This window comes from Malaclemys terrapin, chromosome 3 (assembly GCF_027887155.1).
Source record: "Malaclemys terrapin pileata isolate rMalTer1 chromosome 3, rMalTer1.hap1, whole genome shotgun sequence".
NCBI classification, from domain to species: domain Eukaryota; kingdom Metazoa; phylum Chordata; order Testudines; family Emydidae; genus Malaclemys; species Malaclemys terrapin.
Genome location: NC_071507.1, coordinates 168,083,740 through 168,101,813, shown reverse-complemented (window position 1 = coordinate 168,101,813; position 18,074 = coordinate 168,083,740). Strand labels below are relative to the sequence as shown.

The following is an 18,074-nucleotide window of genomic DNA, read 5'->3' as shown; positions in this document are numbered from 1 at the left end:
GGAATCTGTCCTTGGTCCCCTTATCTTCTTCCTCTACACCTTATATCTGGGTAATCCCATCCACAAACACAATTTCAGATATCATCTCTATGTTGTCAACTCTTAAATTTACCTCTCTACTCCAGACCTGTCTCTTTTTGTCCGAACTAAAATCTCAGCCTGACATCTCCTTGTGGATGTCTAGCCACCAGCTCAAACTCAACATGGATACAGCAGAACTCTGAATCTTCTGTTACATGCTGTCCCTGCTACCTCCTTTCTCAATCACTGTGGACCATACCACCATCCTGCCTGTCACTCAAGCCTGTAACCAAAGCATCATCTTCAACTTTGAGCTCTTTAGGTCAGTGGTTCTCAACATGTGGTCTGCAGACCCTTAGGGATACACCACTATAATGAAGGGGGTCTGGAAACTGATTGGTCCCTCCTGGAGGTGATGCGTGGGGGGTGGGGAGGGAAGCATGCACAGTCACATGACCCACCCCCAGATTTCTGCCTTCTGAGGGGACCCATCCAGAGGGGATGCCATTGACTCTGCCCCACAGGGCACTGGGGGTGGGCAAGGCCTTGGGCCACCCCTTGCCAGAATGCCCAGCAGTGAAGAGGCAGTGGCTCTCCCAGCAGCCACACTCACTGCATGTCCAGGCAGAGCAGGGAGAGGGGAAGCAGCAGGATGGCTGAGGACCCCTTCCCCTGCTACATGGGGCTGCTTCTCCTTTTCTGATGCTCAAGCCCACTGAGATGAGTCAGGGGTGGAGGTGGTGCTCTCTCCCTGAGCCCCACCATGCAGGGCTGGCCCAGCCCTGCCCCAGAATGTTCCTCTGCAGTGATCTCTGGTCCCTCCCCTGCAGCTGCAGCTATCAGATCCCTCCCACCCCAGCCTGCTAGGTAAGCAGAGCTGGCAAACACCTCTTGCAGGGCCTCAGAGCCTGGCTGGGAGGGGTGACAGGACCAGAGGAGGGGGAGAGGCCCACAGGGAGGCACTGACTGACAGACTGGAGGTGAATTCTGGACTTGTGTCAGCCGCCCTGCCACCATGACAGGGAGTGCAACACTGTTCCTCACCTTGAGTGTGAGGCTGCAGGTACCCCCTCCAACACCCTCCAGGTATCTCCTCCCTGTAAACACACACTCCTCCAGCATCCTCCCAGTACACAGACACCCCTCCAACACGCCCCAGATATCCCCATATATCACCTAGCAATGTTGTAAATTATTATTAGTATCAGGTAAGTTGTCAATATTTTAATTAGTGGTGTTTTTTGTTGATCTGTTAAAATAATAATCATTTCTCTACAGCAGTATTTGTGATAACTATTAAAGTAACATGAAAGAAACAAATTGTGAACAACAAAATAATGGGAGGAGAGTTGGGGGGTCCACAGGTTTGTCTATTTAAGTGTAGGTGTCCCTGGGTAAAAAATGGTTGAGAACCTCTGCTCTAGGTCATCACATCCAGTCTGTCTAAATCGTGCAGATGTTTCTGCATAATAGCTCTAAGATATGGCCTTTGCTGTCCATCCACACTGCTAAAACTCTCATCCAAGGTCAAGGTCTCATCTTGAATCTCAATTTACTACAATATCTTTTTCCTCTGGCCTTGAAAAATGCTATCTTGCCCTGCTTATAGCCCATTCAGAATACTGACGCAAAGATCATTTTTTGAGACCATTGCTTTGACCACGTTATGCCTCTGTATCCATCTCTCCACTGGCTCCTCCTTCTCTATTGCATCAAACATAAGATGCTTGTCTTCATTTGCAATGCCCTTCACACCCTATTTCCATCCTATCTATCATCTCTCATTTGCTATTGAGATGTCGACTCTCACCTTGGATTGACCCATCATGCCAGCTTTCATCACCCACTTGCTAAATAGTCAAACAAGCATCTTCATGCTTTCTCCCATGCTGTCCCTCATGCGTGGGAAAAGATCCCCATAAATAAAGCCCTGCAAATCCGTGGATCATTTTTGGGGATCAGATGTGGATACAAATTTTGTATCCGCACAGGGCTCTATCCATAAATAGCTGCAAAACTAATTAATTATCCTCTTTCAAAACCCTACTTAAAACTCTCCTTTGCTGTGATGCCTGCAAAAAACTTGATAATGTTTAGGCCACTGGTATTTTTATACCACTGCTTATTGTGCTGACCAATATTGTCTCTTTTTGTTTCAGTGTAATCTCCCATTAGTCTGTCCGAACACATCTGTTGTCTCTTGCCTTATACTTAGATTGTAAGCTATGCAAATTCAAATAATATGAAGAGTCATAACCCCTCTATTCTAGAGTGTACCCACAATCTCACTCTAAATGTCCATGTGGTAATATTCATATGCACAAGATTTACTGAATATGTTTTACAAGTACAGAAACAACATACATGAACAGACACTAGGCAATAGGACAAATGAACAATTCATTAAATACAAAACTTACTAAAGGAAAGCAAGACTGAGAACTAAAAAGCTAATAGAACAAGGGTTCTTTATGCAAATGAATGCCCAACCTGCAAATCCTTACTCATGTGAGTAGTTCTTTCTTATGTGAGTAATCCATTCATTGAAACAGGAATCTTTATCCTTTACATAGCATAGACATCTATTAGATTAGATATATAAACTTTAAAATTAATTTATCTTTAAAATTTAGAACAATCATCATAATCAACAGTGAAAAAGAATGTTTAAAGGTCTAACAAAACACAAAATTCTCCCAACTGTATAACTATAGGGAAAAGCAATACCTGCTACCCAAGTACACAAGAAATGCTGAGACAGATTAATTCCAGAGCAGAGTAACATTTAAAAAATTCAATAAAATATATCTGGATTTTAAATTATAACTAAGTATAAAATGGTACATTGATTTTTGTCTTGTCAGTCACATTGAAGCATGCACAATTAAATTCCTTCAAGTCCAGGCTCAATACTAACATATCAAATATGCAGCATAATAACGTTCTTTCCATATTTTGCACCTTTTTATTAAAGAGAAAAAAGTTGTTTTTTTTTCTATAGAGAACAATGTGCAAGTGCAGTATCCACTAAAGAGATTTAAAAATATGGATTTTGGGTATTTTATCTTTTTTATTATTCATTTGTGGTAGTGCCCATTTTATATAAGGTGCTTTTCAAACAGTCACGAAAGACTATCTAGCCTTCAAGGAGTGTACAATCTAAGTGGTTTTTCTTTTAAAATCTTCTGTTCATATAACCCCATGAAAAATTCACATTTATGCACCTGTCTTTGTGTGTCCTAAGGCGGTTTTACTCAAACTGCCTACTGGACAATTCAGTTTTCCTAAAGCCACTAAAATAATCTATGACTCAGTTTATTCTGGGTCAACAGTTTATTTTAAGAAATTAATGGCGAAAAGAGTTCTCGGAGTGCTTGCTTCCTGGAGCTTTGTCTGGGCTCTCTTCCATATGCAATAAAGACAGTAGTCGAGCTCATCACTGTTCAGGGCAACTGTACTTGTGTTTCTCCCCCCCCCCCAACCCCCGGATGGTCCACCAAGGGCACCTACTCTTAGGCTTCTGGCTCCCCAGCCATCCACCCCTCTGTTCAAAGACATGATTTTTTCCCTCTCCTGACCAGGGTATTTCCTGGCTGCATAGGTCTCTGCTGACACTGTGAATTCCCCAGCCAAGTCAGAATGCCTAATCAGGCCTGCTCTGCTTTTCTCTTCAGAGGCTATAAAAAGTGTAATCACCCACAGCTAAGTTACCACACAGCTCTTTCTAAGCACATTTATTCTTGAGGTAAAAGCATTACAGAGAAAACATTAAAAACTATATAAAAAAAAATGGACAGGCATGTTAATAAGCCTACCAAAGATCACCCCAAGTCCAACAAGAACTCTGGTCAGTGTCAGACCTTCAAACTCTTTCCTGTGGACAGAAGGTCCCGGCCATTTTCTAGATCAGAAAGAAGATCCCGAGTCAGTTTAAACTCCAGTTAATTGATCCAAAGTGTCATTTCTTTGTTTGCTGGACTCTAGAGAATCCAGTCTGAATCAGTATATGCAAGTCTTTCCAAGCTGTGGTGCCCCTTGGGAAGTGTTACAACCTGAATGAATTTGCCAAATCATGCTCCAGTGTTCTTAGTTCCTGGAGGATTGTGTTCTCTCTCCCCACACAATCCTGGGCCACAGTGATACATAAACTTAATATAGTAAGATCTAACTCAACTCAATAAGGTCTGTCCAGGGTATTGCAGGAAATTGCTGTCTCTGTCACAGAGCTCAGCTAATATTCTATTGAATTATTCAAAACTAGTTTGGTCATCTTGTGAAAGTCTAAAAACGCAGGGTATGGTTGTGAGTTGATTCTATAGAGTGTGAAATGGTGTGGTAGGGAGTAAGAAATCTACAGGTTCTGTATTGGGGCTACTTGCATTGCAGCTTAGCTCTGTGTGCTCAAGGGATTGTAGGGGCTGCACCTGAGATGCTATAGGTTTGCCCTTGCTGCCCCGTCTCCCCCAACCAACTAAGCTGCATGGCAATGCAGGGTTTATGTTGCATTCCATAAGATCTCACTACTTCCCACAGTGCAACAGGGGGCCCTAAGAGAAATTAAGTTTCTCTTTTAGGCACAGTGCCTCCCAATGCTCCCCCTGGGACTATGCACTCATGTTCTATCCCCTACTCTGGGCATGCAAATAGCACAATCTAGTCCTTAACTAAAAAACTCAGATACCATAGTGTTCTGCATAATATAAATGCTTAGATAGACCCAGACAGGCTGTCAGTCGGAACTCAAGTAACTGCGTGTATGAATATGAGCCGTTCCAAAACTATTCTCTGTTTTAATTTCTTACACCAGATTCATGAACGTATCCAACATGCCCACTTCTTTAACAATTCTGAAGTAATCATCATCTTTATTTTTTGGTAGTCTGCGGTTGGCAGTGGAAGCTGGCAAAGGGTCAATGCCCAGGTTGCAGTGAGATCTCCTCGCTATGCAGTGTTTGATCTTGCAGAAGGAAAATCATATGTTTTCCGAGTCTTGTCAGCAAACAAGCATGGCATTAGCGATCCTTCTGAAACAACACCACCAATTCAAGCACAAGAGACCATTGGTAAGACGACATAGTAAATGCCACTGATACTTTAAAAAATGCAAATAAAGTATGCTTTTAAAAATTAAAGTGTGCATTATAATCAAATCGAATTGTATAAACAGCTGCATTTTTAAGAATTTCACAAGGAATCTAGGATGACCAACATGCCACGGTTTTGTAGCATTTGTGATTCTGCATAGCTATTTCATCTCCTTTTGCTGGGTAATGGAAGTGTTAAAATGTAAAACTAATTTCAGTTGGTTGTTCTTCAACAGTGCTTATTAATGTGAATTTTTACAAAAGTAGGACTAGCTGTCCTGGCCAGACTCCAGCTTAGGTAATTATAGGCTACCTTAATTTCCCTGTAGTTTCAGTTAGATAAAATAGCCTTTCCTTCCCTTCCTAATAACCCTGTTGAGGATTGTTGCTGGTGCAGAATTCCAATTTTTCACAGATGGCTGCATTTCAGTGATAGTTGAAGATATATCTGCACACACAGCGGTTACTTTTCAACATTCACCTAAATTGTATACTTGGATCCCACATTTACACATGCAAATGGGAATTTAGGGGACCAGTTACCTACTTTGTGTTCAAAAGTGTGGTTGTATACTCAGTTTAACAGTGGTCACAAACAGGAAACACCAGTTGCCACATTATGGAACTCAGATATCACAGTATTTCAATATATTTACTAAAGAATAAGAAACAACTATATTATTTAATATGTATGGCACAATATAGTAAATGCTAATAGATACTGACTTATATCAAACAGGGTTTAAAAAATTCAGCTCACCATCTATAAGATAATTTGAGATCATTTGGGATGAAATAAAAATATTTTGTGTTTGAACTTCTATAGTAGCTTTGATTTATACCTACTTAATAAACATAAAATACTTAAATGGTTTCCCTGACATTATGGGGGCCTCAGGCACTGGTGCATCTCGGATCCTTTCTATTTTCTGCCTGTGGCACAAAATAGTCTAGTGTTCTATGAGCTGTAATACCATGGTCTAATTTTGATTATGGGTCTATTGGTTGCTGGGTGGTGTTGGTGGCCTGTGATGTACAGGAGGTCAGTCTTGGTCCCTTCTGGCCTTAAACTCTGACTCTAAATCACAGAACACTCCCTTGAGGTTGGCAATAAAAATACTGGATTTATTTCCCCCAGCTCTAAAAATCATTCACACCTAGGAACTGCTGACCATGGCACAGTCACAGTTTGGGACAGGAAGTGAAAGATATAATTTCAATTGAAACTGCAAGAATATTTTAGGTAGGCAGAATTTAATTACCTGAGCTGGAATTTGTGGTTAACTTTCCTACCATTCAAGCTGCAGTACTGTGTAAATGTAAGGTATTATTGTTATGTTTAAATACTAACAGACCACAAATTGTGTCCATTTTCTTTCTTTAGTTTTGTGCTGCCTGCTACAGTTCTGGCTACAGTCACTTGATCCTCTTACTTATATAGCTTTGTGAGCTATTATTCACTGATGGGTGAAATTTACTCCTGTGCACAAGCTCCATGCACCACTTATGTCCCATATTTTGAGGCCATAAGTGGGAGTTACTTGGTGCATAGACCTTGTGCAGACCTTCAGCACAGAGGTGAATTTCACCTCACTATAAAGATATTCAGGCCCCTGTTCAGGGTTTAAGTCTATCTATATTCAGGGAATCCATCCCCATTTAACTAAGTTCAGTTAAGCACTTGCTTAACTTCACGCATGTGCTTACCTGCTGTAGTGAATAGCAATGCTTTCCTAAATCAGGGCCTTATCAGTTGTTTCGAAAGTAGTTTTTCCTACTGTCTTTGACTTTTATAGTATTTGTACTTTTGGAAGTTTCATTTGCTTCCGATAGGTTCAATAATACTATAGTGGGTGCATTTAAAAAATTTCTTCTGCTAGTATTCATTGTAAGGGCAAGTGTTCGTTCTCATACTGAGATACACCTTCAAAGAGAAGAAACTTTAAGTGAGCCTACTTTATAAATTTAAGTAAAATCAATAAAGCACTGCAGTATGTAATAGGAATAGCCAGGCATATGAATTACTTACAATACAGGAGCCATGCCAATGTATCACATAACAAAATTAATAGAAAAAGTCACAGCTAGTCAGAAAGTAGACAATGCTGTATCTAGTTGAATTAGTCACTACTTGTTTATATAGCCATTACTATAAACATAGTGAACCTTTTTCGATTTCTGTTTTGCATAGGTGTCCCATCTGCTCCTGGCCGTGTACTGGCAACAAGAAATACAAAAACATCAGTTGTAGTACAGTGGGACAAGCCAAAACACGAAGAAGATCTGTTTGGCTACTATATTGATACTTCTGTGGTGGGAACAAACCACTGGGAACCTTGCAATCATAAACCTATTAAATATAATAGGTACTGGTAATACCTCTGTGTATCCAGATATATTGAAATCTATTGCATATTAATATACTATACAGAGCTGGTTGGAAACTTTCTAACAAAACATTTTCTATGAAAAATGTCTATTTTCTGGAAATGGAAGTTTTTATGGGAAATGTCAATCTTTGATGATTTGGGGGTGGGGGGGGGGGGGGAGGGAATTTTCACCAAGCAACCAAAAACTTGAAAGCTGAAAAAAATTCAGAGGGTTGAGCAAAAATTCTTCGTTTTCATTGACATTTTCCTGTGGATGAAAAAGGCATTTTCTCTAATAATATAGCTCTTCCTTTTATCAGAAATCTATGTCTATCTCACCCGTAGTAAGTGGCACAGAATATTAAATCATGTAACCTTAACAGATTATTTAAAGTGAAAAACAAATATTTGATTTTTTTAAATCAGGTTTGTGGTTCATGGTCTGACAACTGGAGAGAATTACATCTTTCGTGTGAAAGCTGCGAATGCTGTGGGAGTCAGCGAAAATTCTCAAGAATCTGAAGCTATAACAGTACAGGCAGCCCTCAGTAAGTGTGGTTCTGTGCAGCTCTGCTTTGCATTTCTTTTGTTGGTAAAAATTTTGATACCAACTAACTCCTATGGTCTCATTTAGAATAATAGTACCCTTTTCATCCATTGAACATCTGTCTGTGTTAAAGTTTACTGTCATGCATTTGGCTACTATGCAGGGAAAAGACAGTGAACAGGATGAAAATAAAGTTTTTTTTATAAAAAACATTTTAGAAATATAGGGCCAGATTCACCACTATTCCCGGACTGCTTTGTGTTGCTAAACTGGCCTGTGACAGATTTCTAATGCTCATTTAGGGCAAATCAGCCTACTAGTCAATCTGGTCCACTAAGAAGAGTTTCAGGTACTACAAGGCTACACCCAACAGAAAATTGTTTGATTGCTGTAACAGCCAAAGCAAACACCTCTCATGTCTCTCACAAACAGCCTCGGATGCCTTCTAGTTGGTTATTATTTATGTGTTTATTTATTATCCTTACCAAACCACCATCACAGTCATATACAGCAAGTCTATTTACAGCTTTTCCTATTCCTCAGCCTTTTCTCCCAAAAGAGAAAGAACTCTTATCCTCCTGAGATCATTCTTCTGAGCATTGCTAGCCTTTTCCTTTGGACTTCCTTTCGGTGCATTTAACTAGCCTCTCCACCAGGTGGGATAATTAGCTCCTTAGCTCATAAACCCCCAGTCTGCTTAGGCAATTAAGTACTCTCCTCCATCAGGCCTTTCCTAGTAGAGCTAATGAATGCTTAAGTGATCAGAGTGCTGGATTGGCTACTGGCTGTCACAATTAGATCAGTAGGTTTGATGGAAACCCAGATTTCCTTTTAATACAGAATATAGTTGGGAAAATCCACACCTTCCAGCATTCTGCAAGCAAAGCCTCAACCTAAGCAATCAATTTCTGCCCTTGGTTGCATATGCACAGCTCCATTGGCTTCAATAGGCATCGTACATGCTTATTGGAGGGCATAATGGCTCCTTGGGCCATAATGCACAAACACATGTAAACTATAATCTCTCTTTCTAGTCTGCCTTTGATTCCCCAATTGCATTCACAGCCTTGAGACTTGAATGAAAAGTAACAAAAATGTCCTGCACTTGGAAGATCAGTTTGATTTAATAGTGTATTCTTTCAGTAAAAAAAAATTTCAATTAAATATTTGAACGTGTTCTCTTTCGAAATTGTAGAGGAAGGACAATCAACATCGCTTTCAGAAATAATCTTTTAAAAGATTTGCATATTAGAAGACTTTTTCTTAACCTTTGATATTTTATTATTGAAAAAAATCTATTCTATTTGATTGTTTTAGGAGGGAGTGTACCTCACATTGGTAGGTAGTCGGAAAGCATGCTTATGTTTGTTTACCTTTAGATTCTAATACACCTTCACTTTTTAACATTGCAGCATCTTTTCTGAGACACCACTGCAGTCACTTAGTCAGTTGGAAGACATAAAAATAAAATAAAAATCACAGTTTTTTTGGAATTTGTCTTCACATTTGATTTGAAGTTGTTGGTTGCATGGGGGTGTATCATTTAACACTGCACAGTTTTATGGCCCAATCTTGCAAACCCATACACATGTGAGTAGTGCTTATCCACATCGGCAGTCATAATTGAGAACTTAATGGGAGCACTCACATAGTTGAAGTGACTGACGTGTGGGTTTGCAGGATAGAATCCTTATGGATTGAGGCTTTACATTGATAAGAATTCACTGATGCTCACTACTATTTACCTTGAAGTGGTAATAGCAAGAAAGCCCAGGTCGTTTAACAAAAGCCAGACCCACTCTGAGGTGCTGAGACATTTGTTGAGATATGTTTCACATGCTTTATTACAACTGGCTGTGAATGGTACTCTGGAGTTTCATCCATATTTGGAAAAGAACAATGCCTGTTTTTGCTGATTGCTGTCAGTACTTCATAGATTCATAGATTCATAGATTATAGGACTGGAAGGGACCTCGAGAGGTCATCGAGTCCAGTCCCCTGCCCGCATGGCAGGACCAAATACTGTCTAGACCATCCCTGATAGACATTTATCTAACCTACTCTTAAATATCTCCAGAGACGGAGATTCCACAACCTCCCTAGGCAATTTGTTCCAGTGTTTAACCACCCTGACAGTTAGGAACTTTTTCCTAATGTCCAACCTAGACCTCCCTGGCTGCAGTTTAAACCCATTGTTTCTGGTTCTATCCTTAGAGGCTAAGGTGAACAAGTTCTCTCCCTCCTCCTTATGACACCCTTTTAGATACCTGAAAACTGCTATCATGTCCCCTCTCAGTCTTCTCTTTTCCAAACTAAACAAACCCAGTTCTTTCAGCCTTCCTTCATAGGTCATGTTCTCAAGACCTTTAATCATTCTTGTTGCTCTTCTTTGGACCCTTTCCAATTTCTCCACATCTTTTTTAAAATGCGGCGCCCAGAACTGGACACAATACTCCAGCTGAGGCCTAACCAGAGCAGAGTAGAGCGGAAGAATGACTTCTCGTGTCTTGCTCACAACACACCTGTTAATGCATCCCAGAATCATGTTTGCTTTTTTTGCAACAGCATCACACTGTTGACTCATATTTAGCTTGTGGTCCACTATAACCCCTAGATCCCTTTCTGCCGTACTCCTTCCTAGACAGTCTTTTCCCATTCTGTATGTGTGAAATTGATTTTTCCTTCCTAAGTGGAGCACTTTGCATTTGTCTTTGTTAAACTTCATCCTGTTTAACTCAGACCATTTCTCCAATTTGTCCAGATCATTTTGAATTATGACCCTGTCCTCCAAAGTAGTTGCAATCCCTCCCAGTTTGGTATCATCCGCAAACTTAATAAGCGTACTTTCTATGCCAATATCTAAGTCGTTGATGAAGATATTGAACAGAGCCGGTCCCAAAACAGACCCCTGCGGTACCCCACTCGTTACGCCTTTCCAGCAGGATTGGGAACCATTAATAACTACTCTCTGAGTATGGTTATCCAGCCAGTTATGCACCCACCTTATAGTAGCCCCATCTAATTTGTATTTGCCTAGTTTATCGATAAGAATATCATGCGAGACCGTATCAAATGCCTTACTAAAGTCTAGGTATACCACATCCACCGCTTCACCCTTATCCATAAGGCTCGTTATCCTATCAAAGAAAGCTATCAGATTGGTTTGACATGATTTGTTCTTCACAAATCCATGCTGGCTGTTCCCTATCACCTTACCACCTTCCAAGTGTTTGCAGATGATTTCCTTAATTACTTGCTCCATTATCTTCCCTGGCACAGAAGTTAAACTAACTGGTCTGTAGTTACCTGGGTTGTTTTTATTTCCCTTTTTATAGATGGGCACTATATTTGCCCTTTTCCAGTCTTCTGGAATCTCTCCCGTCTCCCATGACTTTCCAAAGATAATAGCTAGAGGCTCAGATACCTCCTCTATTAGCTCCTTGAGTATTCTAGGATGCATTTCATCAGGCCCACGTGACTTGCAGGCATCTAACTTTTCTAAGTGATTTTTAACTTGTTCTTTTTTTATTTTATCCGCTAAACCTACCCCCTTCCCATTAGTATTCACTATGTTAGGCATTCCTTCAGACTTCTCGGTGAAGACCGAAACAAAGAAGTCATTAAGCATCTCTGCCATTTCCAAGTTTCCTGTTACTGTTTCTCCCTCTTCACTAAGCAGTGGGCCTACCCTGTCTTTGGTCTTCCTCTTGCTTCTAATGTATTGATAACAAGTCTTCTTGTTTCCTTTTATTCCCGTAGCTAGTTTGAGCTCATTTTGTGCCTTCGCCTTTCTAATCTTGCCCCTGCATTCCTGTGTTGTTTGCCTATATTCATCCTTTGTAATCTGTCCTAGTTTCCATTTTTTATATGACTCCTTTTTATTTTTTAGATCGTGCAAGATCTCGTGGTTAAGCCAAGGTGGTCTTTTGCCACATTTTCTATCTTTCCTAACCAGCGGAATAGCTTGCTTTTGGGCCCTTAATAGTGTCCCTTTGAAAAACTGCCAACTCTCCTCAGTTGTTTTTCCCCTCAGTCTTGATTCCCATGGGACCTTACCTATCAGCTCTCTGAGCTTCCCAAAATCTGCCTTCCTGAAATCCATTGTCTCTATTTTGCTGTTCTCCCTTCTACCCTTCCTTAGAATTGCAAACTCTATGATTTCATGATCACTTTCACGCAGGCTGCCTTCTACTTTCACATTCTCAACGAGTTCCTCCCTATTTGTTAAAATCAAGTCATGCTGATCACAAATACAGCTCCAAAAGCAGAGACTATATTGGGCCTTGGGTAGATTTTTTTCTAGTCTTTTAAATGTGATGGGCCAAATATCTCAGCTAAAATGCCCTGGGGAGCTCAAGGGGAGGGAACCTAGCTAGCACTACTTATAGAACTACAGATCCAGGAAGAGGTACCTTTAGCGAAGGTTATGATCAAAGATGGCAAATGCAAGATAGTGCTGGGGGAGGTGCATGCTAGGCTCCTTGAATAGGTGTAACAAGCAGCACAGGAAAACAATCTCACAAACCCTCTTGCAGGCTCTGGAGAGATGCCTGCTCCTGGCTTTAGCAGGTATAATGCCTTTGGGGAAAACTCACCAAAAACATTATTCTTCCTGGTTCAATGTAGCTTAGGCTTGTGGTATCTTAACTGAGCTCACAGCAGTGCACATAGCAACCTCAGTTTGAAGTATATGCTAGAAGATTTCAGCATCCCTGGTTAGGAGGTATTTTCATTAACATCAACACTGCTGAAGACCCTTTAATGTTGAGTGAGACATCCTTGCACCTATTTGAACATTTCAGAGTATTAGGAATGTGTTGGTCTAGACAGCCTTCTGTTCCATTCCATTCCAGTCATTTTATAACTTGCATTGACAGCATTATTGCCAAGGAATGCAAAACCTAATAATATTGGGGCAGACATAGCAGCAAAAACTCTTTTGGCAAAGGGGCTCTTACTTGCTCTCTGTTATTCACCACTGACACGTCCAAGGTATTAGTCACCTCAAAGTGAATTTTTATTACGATCCTTACAGGCCATTGCCTAGATGCAGTAACCTGTAGCCATATGCTATAGAAGAGAAGAGGGGGGAAATTACCATATTTCTTCTAGCTGTTGTGTTTTGAATACTGTACTAATACTCAGTACGCTTATTTTCTTGTAGCCTGTCCATCACATCCTTATGGCCTCACACTCCTTAACTGTGATGGCCACTCAATGACTCTCGGGTGGAAACTGCCAAAGTTCAGTGGAGGATCACCAGTCCTTGGTTATTATCTAGACAAGAGGGAGGCTCATCACCATAACTGGCATGAAGTCAATTCTTCCCCTGTTAAGGAGAGAATTTATACGGTTGGTATTATTTTACTCTTGTTTGAAGGGACACTGCTAAAATGGCTCAGTCCCCTCAACTGTGTGTTGTGGAGAGCAACAAAATGTGACAAACTTGAGCATTGGAGTGGAGAGGCATGCAGAGGGGAAAGGTAGCAATGCAATACAACCCACTGCCCCCTAGACCTAGAGAAGTATGGCTGGCTGGACGAGGGAGATTTGAGGAATAGGTTGGAAGCACGTTTTCTATTCAGGGCAGAGTAACTTGTGATCTAAAAAGGTGTCATACGTTATAGTGCATTGATAAGCGCAACCTCACTCCCCCACCAGGTCTTTAACATATGGCAGAAGGGCAGAAGCATGTCACTGAGCAGGCTACTATGCTGCCTGTAGTGTGGAAGGTCTGGAGGGAGAACCCAGATGGGCCAAGATCAAAGGGAACAGGCCTGTCCTTTCTGTGGATCTCTGCCCTCAACTAATCAGAAAAGCATGCCCCAGCCCTACCACTTTGCATCTGGTCCTGTTTCCAGTGCAGAGCAAACTCTGCGCTAGAGCAACAGAGGGTCATTATTGATTGATTGATTGATTGATTGATGGTACTTCCCATAATGTATGAGGTGCTTCCCAAACAGAGAATAGTGCATGGCTCATGCCCCAAAGAAATTGCAATCTGAAGACAAAGAGAGAGATTGGGTGGAAGGGATACAGCCATTTAGTAGTGAAGGTGGTGCTTCACCACATGTTTGGGTAATATAAGGTTAAATTATTACATTTTTATTTATTTTTCAAATTTTCTTTCATTTGAAACATCAAGGATTGGCTACAACTAGGGATAAGACACCCGATGGGGTGAGCCTGTGCTCTGAGATGGTACAGAGACTCATCTTTCTCAGATCCCTGGCTGGTGTCTTGGTCACATGCTCAGGGTCAACCTGCTTGGCAGATTTCAGGATGGGAGGGACCTTTCCACTGGGTCAGATTGGCAGAGACCTGGGGATGGAACGTTGCCTTTTTTGAGCATGGGGCATGGGTCACCTGCTAGGATCATCTAGGCATGCTTCATCTAATCAATTCCCTGCATTGGCAGGGGAGCCAAGCGTTGGTGGCTGCTCAGTCTCTCCTGTTCTCTGCCCATGGCACACAACAGTGTAGTCCCCTGAGGACTGAAATGCTTTAGTCTAACCCAAGATACTGGACTCCATATAAGGGTAACTGGGTGGAATGTAATACAGGAGGCCAGATTAGATGATCTAATGGTCCTTTCTGGCCTCGAACTCTATGAAACTATAACTTAGAAATTATTCCCAAATACTCCTCAAAATTATAGGTGTGAGTCATCTAATTTCCCCATAAGCCTCGCAGCAGGAGTGACTCTTTAGGAGAGATTTTAATGCAAAGGAGGCAATAGCCTTGCTGATAAGCTCATGCCCGGGAGCCAGCATGGAAGACACAAAGATGTATGTGTGAGGGCTGACAACTGAAAGGAAAGGCAGGCATCACTGGCTGAACTGCTGGAGCAGGGGACATTGGGAAATGAAAGAAGGGCAAAGTTAGTCAGGGCATTATGTTTTTTTCTTCTATGCATTTGTAAACAAATAATGTAAATTAAGAAAAACAAATGAGTCTTTAATGAATTTGGTATCTAAGGTCACAGTCCTCCAAGTTTCAGGGTAGCAGCCGTGTTAGTCTGTATCCTCAAAAAGAACAGGAGTATTTGTGGCACTTTAGAGACTAACAGATTTATTAGAGCATAAGCTTTCGTGGGCTACAACCCACTTCTTCGGATGCAGCTTATGCTCTAATAAATGTGTTAGTCTCTAAGGTGCCACAAGTGCTCCTGTTCTTTTTGAGTCCTCCAAGTGACGGTGCTTGTACGTAGGAGTGTATCTGCATGCAGCCATTTGAAGGATCGAAGCCTGAAATACTGATTGAAATAAAGGAAACAAAGCTTTTAGGCACATAACATATTTTATGATGTCTGGTAAGCATATGAGTCCCTCAGATACATAGTATTAGAACATAAATAGATAGAGAGAAACCAGGAAATCTATGGAGATTCATCATTTTCCTGAATTAAATAATTGTACCTTACTCCATAAATATTTTTTGCCCTTAACTGAGGGAGGGTTAAATCATTTTTACTGGTGGCACTAAGTTCTTATGATGTTAGTTACTTTATGTATTAAAAAATTCTGGCTAAATTCTTTTAGTGCCTGGCATTCTGAGTCCTAGCTCAGTTTGGTTTTGCTTTGATCTTGTATTTGACGCTAGTTCAGATAAACTTTCAAGCATAAATCTCTCTATTCCCATAAAAAATTAAATACTACATTAAGATCCTTCTATTATCTCCTTTTTCTCAAAGACAACTGACCTACTTTCTCTAACATTTGTGAACATCTAAGATCTTCCAGGCCCTCCACAGTGGTGCCTGCCATTAGCTGAGCCTTCCCTTTCACAATTTTAACAGAAAATAAAACTGGGAGGAAATCTGCAGGGTCTGTGAAGGGTCCAAATGCAGAACCACCACTGTGATTGTGCTGCTCAGTGGGGCAGATCATAGGGAGACTCTGGGACTTTATGGTCACCATAAACTGCAAAGCTGAGCTCAAATGGTGATGCGCTCACCGTGAAAAGCCAGGAGAGTGACAGAGATGTGGCTAGTGGCTCTGGCTTGGATCTACTGGCCACCGGCTGTGCCCTGCTGATCCCATCCCCAGTGCTATCTCCTCCCTTTCTAGTGTCTATAATATTTAAAGAAAAAAATAAAAGCCCTATGCAATTAATTAAAACTGAGGAAAAGCGCCCAAATAAGCCAAATGCAGGATCTGAGTTATTTAAATACACTCCTCTCCCAAGGGGTTTATTTCCTTTTCCCTTAGATTTCTATTATCCACCCTTCTTCCCATCCCACTCCTCAGGGTCTGTCATTATTTCCTGTTATGACCTTGTGCCCTTGTCTTATACAGCTGAGGAGAAGTACAGCCTCTCCAATACCCGCAGCTCAGTTAATAAGGCCTACCTGGATCTTGGCTCTGTGGAACACAGCTCCTGCTCCTCAGATATTCCCCCTTGTGAGCAACTGGTTGGGGAGAGGGCAGAGAGTGGGCATAGGTGATGGAGAAGATCCTCTTTCTTGCTGGCCTTAGTAGTTGGCCACTCATGAGGTCACAGTAAGGGCCACCTTTTCCAGAGCTGCAGAAATGTATTTCCCACTGCAGCAAGAGGAGGGAAGAGGAGGAACTATGTGAGGGACAGTACTAAGATTGATTGTGTGGTGGCAAAAGCTGTGCCTATCTGAGCTCTCTTGTTTAGATTGTAAGATCCTTGGAGCAGGATCTTGTTTTACTTCCTTGTACAATCTATGGTGCTTAATAATGATTAAATCAATCAGTGAATAAATGTATGTTATTATTATTATTACATTTCCGAGGCCTGGAATAAAACGTAATACATTTTCATGTATATTAATTTGTCCTTGGCTGTTTTGAAAAGGCAGAGGATTTGACAGAAAACTCCTTCTATGAATTCAGAGTCGCTGCTACAAACCTGGCTGGTATAGGCCTTCCCTCAGATCCCAGTGAGCACTTTATGTGTAAAGCTTGGACCATGCCAGAACCTGGTAAGTCTATTAGTTCCTCATAATACTCAATTTAACGCAAATTCCTTGCAACACAGTCAGTTTGAAATCCCTTGTGTGAATATATAAGGAAGGTGTCATTTTCTTACAAGAGTGCCTGTCAAATTGCTTCAGTAGGATGTGTCTGATTTTCAGAAAGCTAAACTAGAAGTGTACTAAATTTGCTGATACTGTGAGTGAATGGCTCAGGTGATATGAAGTGTGTCCCTACAAGGTTTGAATCAGAAACTGACTGGTGGTAAACAAAAGTCATTGTCACTGGATGGCTGCTCAGTGTCCGGTGTGAAATGAATTGATGCCTTCAGTGAATTGCAAGTGAACTGATATTCATATCACAATAGACACCTTTACAGTTACACCGGTTACTGGCAGTCCCAACAAGTAGGTGATCTCTAATAAGGCAGTTTATAAATAGGCTGACACAGGAAACAAGCCACTATTTTGAAGGCTATTGACAGTGTCTAGCAAAGACTAAGGGAATGATCTAGATCCCACTGAACTCAGTCAGGGTATGTCTGTGCTACAAAGAAACCACTGCACCAAGTCTTGAGCCTTAGTCAACTTACTCAGGCTTACAGGGCTCAGTTTGAGGGGCTGAAAATAGCAGTTTAGATGTTCCTCTTCGGGCTACAGGCTGGGGTTTGAGACCCTCTTCCCTTGCCAGGTTTCAGAGCCCAAGTGGGAACGTCTACACAGCTCTGCAGCCAAAGCCCCACAAGCCTGAATCAATTGATCTGTGACTCAGCACCAGGGGTTTTTCTTTGCAGTATAGGCATACACTTAGGGTATGTCTGCACTACAATAAAAGACCCATGGCACAACTGTGGCTGGCCTGGGTCAGCTGACTCAGCTTAGGCTGCAGGTCTAAAAATTGCTGTGTAGATGTTCAGGCTTGGGCTGGAGCCCGGGCTCTGAAACCCTGTGTGTGTGTGTTGGGCGGGGGTGTCTCAGAGCTCAGGATCCAGCCCGTGCCTGAACATCGACACAGCAAGTTTTAGCTCAGCAGCTGGAGTCAATTAGCCTGGACTCTGAAAATCAGTGCTATGGGTTTTTTATTGTAGTGTAGATGTACCCCTAGACTCTTC

At 41.4% G+C, this 18,074-nt stretch overlaps 1 protein-coding gene across 8 annotated transcripts in view; it reads left to right on the top strand.

The window, feature by feature from the left end:
* The window catches only part of MYOM2 (myomesin 2), a 159,337-nt gene that overhangs the window by 62,676 nt on the left and 78,587 nt on the right, over positions 1 to 18,074 (top strand). For 7 of the 8 annotated variants that reach the window (XM_054021634.1, XM_054021633.1, XM_054021637.1 and 4 more), the window contains exons 15-20: positions 4,901 to 5,084; positions 7,297 to 7,471; positions 7,901 to 8,022; positions 9,339 to 9,359; positions 13,186 to 13,373; positions 16,845 to 16,971. In XM_054021634.1, the coding sequence (XP_053877609.1) occupies positions 4,901 to 5,084; positions 7,297 to 7,471; positions 7,901 to 8,022; positions 9,339 to 9,359; positions 13,186 to 13,373; positions 16,845 to 16,971 (817 nt within the window). The remainder of the gene's footprint in view (positions 1 to 4,900; positions 5,085 to 7,296; positions 7,472 to 7,900; positions 8,023 to 9,338; positions 9,360 to 13,185; positions 13,374 to 16,844; positions 16,972 to 18,074) is intronic. The other variant, XM_054021632.1, reaches the window with a different exon arrangement.